Genomic DNA, 13,586 nt, shown 5'->3' with positions numbered 1-13,586 from the left:
GTGGATATAAAGTGCTGCCTTCAACCAGAAGGTGCAACTACAGCTCATCAGAGACTGAAGAACCAGAAGCACTGTTTTCAGATCCAAGAATTAAAAACAAATTGTGATAATATACCATTAAAAAAAAACGACAGCTAGAAAATTATTTCATAGATATACCAAGAGTTATAATTATTAATTCTAACATACAACAGAAGATTTAGCACAGTATATGAATAATATGTATATTTTATCCAATAAATTGTGTGAAGCATTGCAAGCATAGGGCATGTCCACAAAGACAAAGGAAATACTAGAGCACTTATGGGCTATAGCTTCCGGTACTATTGAGTGCAGAACACACTTTTTTTTTTTTTTGCAATACATTCTAGACTTTTAGGCATACCAGGTATTCTTCACTTCAGAACTAACGATTTTAAAACTACACTGAATTTCTATTTCAAAAATATTTGCTATAATCAAGTTATATATTAATGGATATGCTGAGTGTACTAGGTAGAATAGAAATATTTCTAAAAATATATGATGTTGTATTTGCTGAATAAGGTACTGTCTTCCCTTTTACCTTTTCTGCATATTTCAGTCATGGCTGGCACAGATTTATGCCTCGAGCCTCTAAGGCACAATGCAGGATAAGGACCCACATTACTTATATACCCCCTTGTGCCAGAATAAGGCTTTAAGAACAATCTCAAAAATAGTTAAGCAAGAATCAGGCTAGCTGTGGAGCAGTGGAGAGTTAAAACAGTATTAAAGATGTGATTAACACCTGGCCTTTGTCTTTGGAGACGCTAGGAACAACCCTGACGTGAGAGTCTGCAGTCTAGCTGGTACAGATCTCTTGGAAATAAGAGATCAACTCAAGAGAACCCTACTGAATACTAAGACGAACAGCCTCACAAAAGAATCAGGCAAGGAATTCAGGCTAGTCCTAAGAACTGTAGGGAAACCAGGATATAAGCTGGAGGCTATAGTTTGGACATGATTCTTCTCATCTAAGGGTTCCTATGCTGGATGCTTGGTAGCGTTAGAGTATTAGTATAATCAAAGTTTAAGGTCTTTACGTCATAAGTTGCACTGTTTCCAGGAGTATGGTATGATATTGTGGTCCCGCCTAGTTCTCATGAGAAGACCAGTACAAGAGAACAAGTTGGACTCCAGAGTCTTCACCTTCTGTTCTCCTTCTAGCTCTCTCTTCAGGTGAGTCTCTGCTTCTGTGATGTCATCTACCACGAGACTCCTCTACCAGAGCTGAAGCAATGCCACTGTTAGGACTCTGAACCACTGGGTGACAGCCAAGAAAATTTGTCTTCTTTATGAATTAACTTGCTCCAAGTATTTTATTATAGCAACACACATGAACAAATATGCTAGACATTTAAATTAAAATAACCAGTTCCACCCAACAAGGCATTCTGTAATAGTGATACGAAAGTACAGAAGAGAGAAAGGTGAGAATTGGGGAAGTAAGTGAAACAGAAGGAATGGGAGGAGAGAGAGGAGGAAGGAAAGAGGGAGTCCCAGTGACTCTTTTTTTACCTTCCTCCCTGACCTGGAGAGTGAAATATGATCTTCTGAAAATGGCCTTAAAAAGTATACACCTTATTGATGGGAAGCAAAACTTAAGAATAGAGAAAAATGTAGTGTCAGTTTTCCTGAGATATGCCCCAGTGTAGAGGATGCCAGGGCGGGGAGGTGGGAGGGAGTGGGTGAGAACACCTTCATAGAGGCACGAGGAGAAGGGATGGGATAGGGGGATTCTGGAGGGGAAACCAGGAAAGTGGATAACATTTGACATGTAAGTAAATACCCAATATTTTTAAAATAAAAGGAAAATAAAAAGATAAAGACATCTCTCTCTGTGTGTCCCTCTTTCCCTCTGCCTGTCCCTCCCCCATTTTTTACTTTTTTGAGACAGGGTCTCAGTATCCAGCCGTTGTTGACTGGAACTCACTCTGAAGCCCACTCTGGCCTCAAGCTCACAGCTTGCCTCATTCTCCTGAGCACTGAGACTAAAGGTTTGTGCCACTGTGTCTGGTAACACAGCACCCTCCCTGTGCAGCCCATTTTCTTCAGATTCTTCACCTGTCTTAGAGAGGAACAAAAGGAACTGTACTTAACATTCATCAGGCCTGCACACCAAGTGCCTTTATGGAATGAGCCATCTCAATGGCCTGATAAATTAATTATCTTAAGTGTATCTTTGGCTGGTACTATTTTAAACTTTAATGTACTTTATTTTCTCACTTCAAGTTCTAGCTAAAGTTCAATAAATTAGAAAGAAATGATGTCGTCATCGTCTCAGATATGTTTTGCTGTTCCTGCATGTCTTTAGTTCAAAATGGTTTCTGTGTTTCCTCTCATGTTTGCATTGCCTAGATACTCTATTACTCCTATTAGGCCTGACAAAGCTACTGCTTAAACTTTGACCTGCAAGTAATGAGGAGGACCATCATTTCATATTTAACATGAAATATACATTGTTCCTGATGTAAAATACAGGATAATATGTAATTTGAGTCATTAAGAGAACCATAAATGCCCTGGTTTAAATTTGTTTATTATATACTGATAGCTATCATTACCCCTTAATTCTAGGAAGGAATAAATGCTTTTCTGCAAGGAAGGTTACGCATAACTTCAACTATCTAATGTAAAACTCTGAAAGGAACTGTATTTGGTGTGTTTGCAGGAAACTGTGTTTCACATTGATACTGCTTTATAAAAAACATCTTATGTCAAACACATATTAATTCTGAATCTTAACCACTGTTACAAAACAAGCTCAACCTTATAGAACTGGAACACTTGTTGAAGGTCACAATATTGTAGTTAAATTTGATCTCATCTGTTTTCCTGAGCACATATAGCTTTTTTTTCTACCCCACAGGCAAATTCAGATTTTATTATAATTTACTTTCCAATTACACAATATTTCTGATCATACTTAATAACAACTGAAAATTATTACTTAGTGCCTTACCAATACTGAGCATGGGGACCCCAATGGGGGAGTTAGAGAAAGGACTGAAAAAGCTGAAGGGGTTTGCAACCCCATAGGAAGAATAATATCAATCAACCAGACCCCCCAGAGACTAAACCACCCACCAAAGAGCACACATGGAGGGACCAATATCTCCAGCTACATATATAGTAGAGGATGGCATTGTCTGGCATCAATAGAAGGAGAAGCCCTTTGGTTCCCTGTAGGCTTGTTTCCCCAGTAGAAGGGAATGCCAGGGTGGTGAGGTGGGAGAGGGTGGGTGGGAAGGCCAGCATCCTTCTAGAAGCAGGGGAAGAAGGAATGGGAGAGGGGAAACCAGGAAAAGGGACAACATTTGAAATGTAAATACTTAAAATATCCAAAAAAAAAAAAAAAAAAAAACCCAAAAAACCCAAAATGGATAATGATAGACATCAAAGTTTTAAAATTCTAAAAATATGGATTCATTGAAATTCAGCACAGTACACATGCCCTATGTCTACAACTCCCAGTTTATGACTCCTCTCTCAGTTCACTCAGTTTAGCTAAGTTTGAGGATTACCTTAAAGGGCCGTATCTCACAATGACACATATATAGGAAAATGTCATGTTGTACACTACAAAAGCAAAACAAAGAAACAAAACAAATTAACTGATAGGCAAGAGTATATATCCTTAAGGTACAACATACAAGTTAGCAAAGAAAAAAAAAAACACAGACAAGTTGGTACGATGCTAAAATACTTAAACTACATGTCTTTACTAAAATGCCCGCTATCTTCCCATGACATTTAAAGTAATACTGTAAATGACACTGCTTAGGTTGCCACTTTCACAATTTACAATATGCGAATCTACTTCAACCAGGAGTCACCATCTCTTCCAGTGAGTGTTTCTCTTCTACTCACACGGTTTGTGAACACAGTCAGCATCAGTATGGCAGATACCATGTTAGTAACATTAAAAAATTCTTCGCTGGCTTTTTGAAAACTATTATAAAATGTCCTTTTGCATTAATTTTCAATTTTTAAATATACAAACAATTCTTTTTAAAAAAGATTTATTTATTTATTATATACAAGTACACTGTAGCTGCCTTCAGACACACCAGAGGAGGGCATCAGATCTCATTACAGATGGTTGTGAGCCTCCATGTGGTTGCTGGGAACTGAACTCAGGACCTCTGGAAGATCAGTCAGTGCTCTTAACCTCTGAGCCATCTCTCCAGCCCAACAATTCTTTACTGTAAAATGAAAATAAGTAAAACCATAAAATGCTATTTTAGAATTAAGGGCAGGACGCTGCGATTTCTCAAAGGCGTTTTCATATAGGCTACCCTACTGTACTTTGATTTTCTCAGTTCTGGTTTAGTTTGTGTCATGGCTGTCCACAGCATTGTATGTGGACTTGTCAGGCTCACATGCCACCACACTTAGAAATGGCTTGGCCTTTTCAAATTTGTGATAAGCATATCTTAAAAATGATTTTTAGTATTTTAATTCGGCAAAATATTTTAGAGTGCTTTAGGAAGCAATTATCTGTATTAAAATATTTTAACTATTTTGTGTTCTATAAAGAAATATAGCAAAGTAGCTATATCATAAGCATTGACAAATTTTGACTGAAACAAGCATATCTCCAGTTATGTCTTGGTGAAACATGTTTAATTATATCATATGATCATGTAAAAACTTTAGATTATTGAATGAATCAGATCAATACTGATTACAGTTGTATTATAAAAGAAAGACAGTAGATAATCTGCTTTGCTAAAACTGTTATTTAATAAAATATTCCTATGATAATGAAGCATATAAAAGTAGGCAGTTTTCCCATTAAATAAACACAGCATAAGCAAAATTATACAATACCCTCTATTATTTTTGGATTAAACTAAGTTTTGCTATGTAGCTCAGACTGTCTTTAGACTCTTGTAGTCTACCAAGTTGATTCTTTCTTAACTTCATCACTCGCTATAATTTTGGAACATAAATGATGCATTACTAGTAACCCCTACGTACAACACTCAAATGGAAAACTACAAGGTAAAAAGACATTCATACATTTTCCCCCCAGGAAACTACAATCATACTTAGCATCAAAAGCCCCATGGACAGGAAGCTTGGAGGCTTAACAATACTCACTAGCAAGGAGGACATCCAAATTTTACATTAAAAACAAACAACCTGGAGCAGTTAGGGAGAATAACAAATCATAGATTAAATGTTTAGACTTCCATCAAGGGTTAGAGAGATGGCACTGGCTGCTCTTCTAGAAAGAGTTCTCTGCACCTGCACGGCAGCTCATGACAGTCTTAGCTCCAGTTCCAGGAAGTCTGAAACCCTCACTCAGACATGCATACAGACAAAATACCCATGAACAGCTACCTTCCATCACAGATTTGTTCTTTAGAACTCTCATGTACAGAACAATACAAAAAGCTTTTCCTTTTCTTTTTAGATTTTTACATGTCTTGAAGAATAAAAGGCTAAATCAAAACTCAGAAAAGACTAGTGAAAAACATTCCAGTAAACTGCAATTGCTTATACAAGTGCCAAAACTACCGCTTTCAGGACAGAAAGTGGTGTGTTACATGAAAATGACGTCTCTTTCAGTACTGCTAAATTCAGAAACCTATGATCCACCCTTCGTGTCATATAAAATCCCAGAGGTCATACAAATTGTTAAAGTAGTAGAAAGTCCTTTTTATGGATCAGTTATAAGCTTCAAATTTAAAAGAACTTTTAAGCATAGATCATTTTAATATTTTTCATAAATTTTCACAATACATAAAATCTAGACATTCAATCTTCCATATTACTAGATTCAATTAAATGTGCTTGTTTAATGTATTGTGGTAAGAGAGACTGTTCTCTAAGTTCCCAAAGAGGCACAAATGTCAAAACTACTTACTTGAAAATAAATACATTGATATTTATTTTTGTTTTTATATATTAATTACAGAATTTTAATTTCTTATTGCAAAAAATGTATAAAAGACATTAAAAAAATTGTGTTCCTCCTACTCAGGTAATTCTAGTCCAAATAATCATCAAAAAATACAGTTGCATCAGCTGGTATGTAATGTGCATGTGGTTCTAACATAAGAAACTTCGGTGAGTTTTCTATGAGTAAATGTTCACAATTTATTACTGTGAAAAAAAGCACAGCACACTAGAATGAAAAAATGAGAGACTCAAAGAGAATTCTCCCTGCTCAATTCCTCTTGTGGTAGACAGACCTGTCATGCAAACTCTATAGCTTTTCTTAGAAAAGGAATTTGAACAAGGGTGAAAATACAGAAAAGTAACGGGAATAGTCACCATGTTTCAATCTGCAGTGTGACCTTTGAATACACAATTTGGAAAAGACCTCCATGAAAAGAAGTGTATCTTTTCATTTAACTATGTCACACAAGCCAGCCTCACTCTGGGTACATAAGCTGATAGTTGTTGAGGTTATCCATCAAGGATCACCCAGGAAGGACTAAGAAATACATTTCAAGAAAACAATACTCAGTCTACTTTATACCATACATGCAAGTGGGTGCACTTAAATATGGCTGTACATGACAGGGTGAGAGGTAGATGTACCTTCCCGTACCACTCAGACTTTCTTACTAAATCCAGAACTTGCTAATTTGATTGGACTGGCTTGTCAGCAAGCTCCAGAGATGTGCCAGTGTCTGCCCGTCCCAGTGCTAGGGTTCCAGGTAGCGACTGCAGCACCAGGCTTTTACGTAGATGCTGGTGAGCAGCGCGTATGTCCTCATGCTTCCTGCAGTGTGCGGTTTACCTACTAAGCCATCTTCTCAGTCCTGCCTGTGATATTCTTATTGAAGGTACATACCAGAAAAACTTAGGAAATTGCATTTTATAAAACAAACGCCCATGTTTATTAAACATTGGTAAGTATGAAAGTTAAGAAAAAAACTAAGGAATCATCCCTAACTAGTAACAAAAAACTATGGAAATGAAATTCACTCGATGTATCTAATTCAATCCCATCAGTACCTTTTTATTAAACGCAGCACTGAGACAGAACAGCACTGAATCTGAGGAACAGACGGGAAAGCATGCACAGACTTCTGAGTTTTGTTGTTTGTATTTGTAAATGTAGGAGGACAGAAACCCCTGCTAGGTTTAATGCAGAGCTGTGATTATATCCTCAGAAAGACTCCTCTGTTCCAGGACACTGACTATTTATATCCATGGAATAAATGCACTAAATTGCAAAAACACTGTGTTTGCCACTTAATATTATGAATTTATTCTCTTTCTTAACGTGCCTATTCTGTAGTGCTAAATTTCTATAAAATTTCCACCCAAATCCTGACTACTGAATAACAATGTAAGTGAACCAAACAAAACAAAGTCAGTTGTGATGAAATTAGTATTATAAAAGTTAATTGTATTTTTATACATACTGCAATTTTACAGAGTCTAGAAATACTTTGAAAATTTTATGTACATTTTAAAATATATTCAGGCATAGAAATTAAAATAAAATGTTACATGGAATTAAGTAAAGTGTCACTTTGTTTGACACTTTTGGAGACCTCTGGTGGAAAGAACGGTAAAAGAGAAGTAGGTTTGGGAGAGCTCTGAGACAGCTTCTAAAGCAGAAAGGACTGGAACAGAATGCGAGTGGGAAGCCATTACATTAGGGCAGCCGGAAGGGAGAACGCACTTCTAGGACTCAGGGATGAGGAGCTTCTGAAGGATGCTGGGCATTCGGTATGAACAGATGGGTAGAAGAAGAGATGTGGGGGACATTTAGATCACAGGGAAAAAGGATACTTAACTATTGTAGGAAAAAAGCATTAATGAGTGATAGAAACTATTATGTAAATAACCAAAAATTCTGAAGCTGAAGAAAAGTTTTACAAGGCATCTGTGTTAAGCTAGAATAAGTCTTGACTACTTTGGAATATGTCTGATTCAACAACATTGTAAAAATAAAATTAACGTTTAGAATAACAATTTCATCAAATTTGACATCAATTCCATATTGATTCAACTTCTGTAAAAAATGGCTCTCATACTACAATAGCATTTATTTCCGGTATCACTGTAGACAGAATACTGTTAACCCACGCTTGCTCATTATGTCCTCATTTCATATGTTCAGCAGTTCTGAGAATGAGTGCGAGGACCAAGAATCTAGCTATTCAGGGGCTCTAAACAGACAGACAGACAGACAGAAACTACAGACTGCCATCATTTAAAGAAAAAATACCGATACTCTGAAAAAATTCAGTTTATTTTAGAAGAAAACTGCTAAACTTATTTGATTTTTATCCTTTCTACTTAGCTAAAATAAGTTTAGATCATTAAAATTAGACTTTTTAAAATGGTGTGAGTCTATGAAACAAACCTAATATATTTACTTTATCTTATGATCAATAATCTCCAAAATAAATCAGGATTTTATTGTTAAGCCCTTTGACTAACATTCTTTCCTTCTATGGTCTCAAAGTAATAAATTATCAGAGAGACATCCTATTTTAAGAGTATTTAATATGCTAGAGTAATACAGAGGACAACCCCAACAGTTAAATACTTTATATAGAGGAAATTTATGTTATCTAATATAGTTTCCTTCATTTGATAAAATCAGAAAGGATATTGTGGTATATAAAACTTGTCAAGAGGAAAGGAGTCGATTTCTTGTAAGTCTTTCATTCCTTACCTTAGAAGACGAAGAATCACACTCCTGACAAATCCATCCATAGCCTGTTTGTTTAGGAGACTTTTTCAACGGAGGATCTAAACAGCCAAAATGGTAGCACAGTCTGCATTCATCACATCTGTGGGGTAAGCAGAGTCATAGTGTATCTAAATGCTGAAACTACTTATTTCAAAGACAAAAGGACAAAGTGTTACACATAAGAACATTAACATTTAATCCTAACCTTTGCTCAGGAGATTCTGAAATGAACAGTTATAATAAAGAAGATTTAAATCTTACATATTGTAGAGGAAAAAACTGAAACAATACAATTTGCAAAGAACAACACTATGATAAAAAAAAGTTAAGAGTATATAAATGTTAAGCTGTGAATGAATGAATGAATATATAATGTAATTATATGTGCAAAATATTAGCAATCAAAATTCAATTTTGAATAGAATTAATCATTTATCTGGTAGACAGTTCACAGACGTCTAAGCTGTAATTACTGCCATACAATTCAGACTTCATTTCTGTAGTTTTCCAAGTTAAAGTCTACTGTAAATGAACTTTCTAATATTTATAGCATGCTAACACAATCTACAGCAGATACAATCTTCTTATGTTAAGTAACAGAATATTTAAATATATAAGAACAAGCCACTTCAAAGATCGAATATTACTCTCACTAGCCTTTGTCAAGTTCGCCCCATGTACTTGGTGTTCCAAGTACTTCTGAGGAGACTTTAAACTTAACAGATGCTTTGATAGTGTCTTGCCTCATATGACGTACATAATCTAAGGAAACTACCATACCTATTCTTCACTTCAGACAATCTCATCCTGCTGACAATGAAGAAAAATCTGTATTATTTCAGTGTCTTTTAAAATAAATTTTGCATCAACTAGAATCACAAGACCAAAATTGAACAACTAGTATCAAGATGTATACATCTTAGAAAATGGTTTTATTCCTGACTTTCTTTGTATTTTAAATTACAAAAGTACTTTTTTAACCAATCTAATTCTCCTTATTACTTACTTCTTATGGTTTAGAACACTAAAAGTTAACTTACAGCGAAAACACCAAGGAAGGAATTTATTGAGCAGGTTGCTAGAGTATAATACAGAATCCCTATTCAATAAGCACTGGAAATATAAAGTTACTGTTATGTATATACCAAAAGGAAAAAAACCTTAATCTATACTTTTATTCAAAATTTCTTCTCATGCTACAAAAATCTAGCCATTCAAGGACCCATTTCAGAATTCCAGAGCCAAGTCATGCAGGCACACACGTGAGATAGTTACTTCCATGGCTTGCACATTACTGCTCTACAATTTAGTTCTTATCAATCAAACAAGTGAGTGGACTTTTCTCAAAACCCTGAGAGTCAAGAAATTAACTTGAATTGTACATTTACTGTAACTCCAGTTATGAGAGTGAATAAAACTGGTAAATACTCTATATTATACCACTGTTTGAAATAAAACATCTAAAATGTATTAAAATTTTAAATGTTCAAAGTAAGTGTTTCTCTGTAGTTTAAAATAAGATTACCAATGTAAAATAGGGATATCATACAGCAAGCCCACAGAATACTCAGGGTCTTCCACTCTCAATTGAATTAGTTTACCTTCCAGCAACTAAAATTTCTATTACACTAAATACTGCAGTTAAAAAAAAAACCAAACATTTAAGTAAGACTGGTTTGGAGTCATAGACAGGAATGCAACCCTGCTTTAAGTACTAGGACATGTCACAAAATCTTGATGGAAGTGTTCTGAAGAACACCATTACTGGAGTCATCAGGGGGAATATATAAGAAATCTGGTATCATCAGTCTGAATTACAGACGGTGACACATTCTGTGCCAATGCATCGTTCATCTGCTGTTTTGTTTGACTTTTTATGTTCAAATTTCCAGGTCTTCAGTGCTCTTTCTTGATTAAAATCTCCCATCCACTGCCTCCTAATAGCATCACTATATTTTTACAACCATAATTTTCCTACAGAACTTGTATATGCAGAAATTAGGCCACCAAAAACTATTAAGGCTATGCAAATTGACAGTGTTTGAAATGAGGCATCTAAAAAACACATGAAAAATTTTAAATGATCCAATACCTGTTCTGGTATTGGGAGCTCTTTCAGAAGAAACTGTGAAGCATTTGCTCTTTAGAGATGACCTAATTCTTTCTGACACCTTCATCAGGATACATTTCAGGACGTCTTTCTCATGATGGTAGACAATGGGGTGTTAGATAGTTCTCTAAGGTCCTTGCTTACTCACCAGTAAGTAAAGGCTGCAAGTCCAAGTTTACATACCATAAAGCGGTGGCCTCTACCCTAGCAACCACCAAAATTCAAGAGAGAGAAAGAAAAACAGAAAAATGCCCCACTTGAAGTCAATACGTTTACCAAGTAAATAATAAAGATATTCAAAGGAATTTAACAAATTATTTTCATGTAGAAAAATTTCATTAATTCTGTTAAAGTAAAACAAAATTATAATTGAAAGTACTATTAACAACTATATCCTAAATGGCAGTGACAAAATCTAGCAAGATTTTGCAAAAATTTGTGTTACCTAGGCCTACTGACAAATTTATGAGATACTATAAATTCCTTAAAACATGAAGTACAGAAGATTTAACTAGTAGATTGTATATCCTATGTACATAACTGGGAAATTTTTATCAAACCTTAGTAACTTTTGGCTAGATAGAAAAAAATTTAAATATTTTTAAAACTCAAAAACTAAGTCTTATATGAGGCAATACCCTGAAAACAAGAAAGCATACAAAAGTTACTAATTAATTTTACTTAGTTTCTATTTCTAATAAGTACTTGAAAACATTTTAATTGCAGCAACACAGTAATACTCTTAGTTTGTCAAAACAAATGAATAAAATGTTTAAGTTTTCAAAAGAAGTCACTGACCCACAAAAGTACTGTGATATAACACAATATACTTTATTAAACGAAACAAATGTCGATGTAAGGAAAACATCATTTTACCAATAGCACATGATCACAAAAAAGACAACAGCTTAACCATTAAGATAATATAAATTTAGCATATGAAGAACGTGTCTTTAAATAAAAACTAAATGTGATGACTAAAGAAGCATTTTAAAAATATTCAGTAAATATTGTGCACATTAGAGTACAGTGAGTCCTAAAATTTATAGTATAGTGAAATGAAACAAAGCCCATTTTAAGTATAAACAAAGTCTAACAAAAAGTACCTATCGAGTATGACTTCCTATGTACTACATTGGATACAAATACAAACGGCAGAGGTCTCTATGACATCTTATATGTAGATTTAGGAAAACGGAGAATAAACACAGCTCTGTTCTTACTAAAATACTTACTTAGCCTTACCATTAAGTACAGCACCCTAGAGAAGAAGAGAAAACCACTGACCTTCCTCTGTGCTATGATCCACACAAAAGCATTAAACTGGGTATTGACTGATTGCTGACAATGTAGAAATGAGCAAATGTATCTAAATCAAAATCTTCTTACGCCTAAAGGCAGACTAGTCAAGGTGCGGGGACACTGGTTCTCAACTTGTAGGCTGTGACCCCTCGGGCTGAATGAGCCTTTCACAGGATTTGCCTAGGACCACCAGGAAACACACAGTTACATTACTACTCATGACCCTGGCAAAATTACACTTATCAAAAAGGGACAAAAGCAATGTTCCAATCGGCATGAGAGGAGCTGTATGAAAGGGTCACAGCCTTAGGAAGGCTGAGAACCACTGCTCTAAAGGGTCTCTTTAGCTTCCTTAATTTCCAACAATAACAAGCTTATTTGTGACATACACTAAGTAACTCCTTAACAACAATAACAAAAATAAAAAAAACCTAGCTGTTATAAGTGAATGCACCTTCTAAGCAAACAGTTTTGGACCACATGGTAAACTGGCCTTTAAAAAGAAGCAGAATCTGAGGCTCAGACTTTTAAAAAAAAGTTCTGTTACATTGGTGTTGATAACTGTAGCTACTCTGTTACCTTAATGGAGCACAGTCAGCATTCCCTATACAATGCTGAGTAAAGTAACTGAAACTACAGCACACTGCACTTCTCAGGGAGAGACATGAGCAGGTACAGAATTGATTGGCTGGCTCTTCTGATTTTCCCTTCAATTAGTCTTGACTAGTAACACTGCTTAAATAAAGCCTTACTAGCAATTCAAGTACAATTTCAGCAGCTAACTGTAATAAGTTATTGCAGTGAACACTGACCAGTCATTTCAATTTAATGTAAATTCTTAATATGTAGAATAAATATATACTGTGGCCCCTTAACATTGTTAAATGATATGAACTGTCATAAAACTCCACATTCTATCACTGGTGTGATACCTATAAGTAAAATAAGTTTATCTGTGTAATATGTAATAATTTTAGTGCAAGTCACCTCTTACAAGAACATTTTCTACACAAATTAATTAGAAACTTGTTTTCAGTCTTATTTCACAAATATCAGAGCAATGTGGAGCACCTGAAACCGTTAATCCTACGGGGGATTTCTCTCACAGGCAGCAGTGAGTGGGTGGAGGGAGTGTAAAATTTCTCATTGCAGGTGGGTACTGATAAAGTGAAACACTGTTTGGGAAAAGCCAAATCCAAGCCCACCCAAGAAGCAGCATCAATTCATCATCTACATCTGCAACAGCCAGTTTGCAACTTTAAAAGTGAAATAAGAAAACAAAACAGAACAAAAACATAAACAAAACCCAGAACAGGAAACAAAGCAGTTCATAGGACAATTCACAATAAGGTCAAGCGTCTCTTCACAGCATGAGAGAATGATTAGACATTTCCATTCCGGAAACACCTCTGCTTTGTTCTCTAATAAACTCATCTCCATCTGCTCTTGCCCTTGGAAATTTTTTAGCACTACAACCTGCAG

The 13,586-nt window shown here is 35.3% G+C and overlaps 1 protein-coding gene across 3 annotated transcripts in view; it reads right to left on the bottom strand.

Moving 5' to 3' along the window:
• The window catches only part of PHF14 (PHD finger protein 14), a 120,349-nt gene that overhangs the window by 22,323 nt on the left and 84,440 nt on the right, over positions 1-13,586 (bottom strand). For 2 of the 3 annotated variants that reach the window (XM_080936178.1, XM_080936179.1), the window contains exons 17-18: positions 8,675-8,792; positions 3,546-3,600 (exon numbers count right to left, since the gene is read on the bottom strand). In XM_080936178.1, the coding sequence (XP_080792304.1) occupies positions 3,589-3,600; positions 8,675-8,792 (130 nt within the window). In that variant the 3' untranslated portion in view covers positions 3,546-3,588. The remainder of the gene's footprint in view (positions 1-3,545; positions 3,601-8,674; positions 8,793-13,586) is intronic. The other variant, XM_080936177.1, reaches the window with a different exon arrangement.

The sequence above is a fragment of the Micromys minutus genome, assembly GCF_963924665.1.
Source record: "Micromys minutus genome assembly, chromosome: 23".
Taxonomy (NCBI): Eukaryota; Metazoa; Chordata; class Mammalia; order Rodentia; family Muridae; genus Micromys; species Micromys minutus.
Note: the sequence above shows the minus strand (reverse complement) of the source record. Positions and strands in the feature narration are given on the sequence as shown.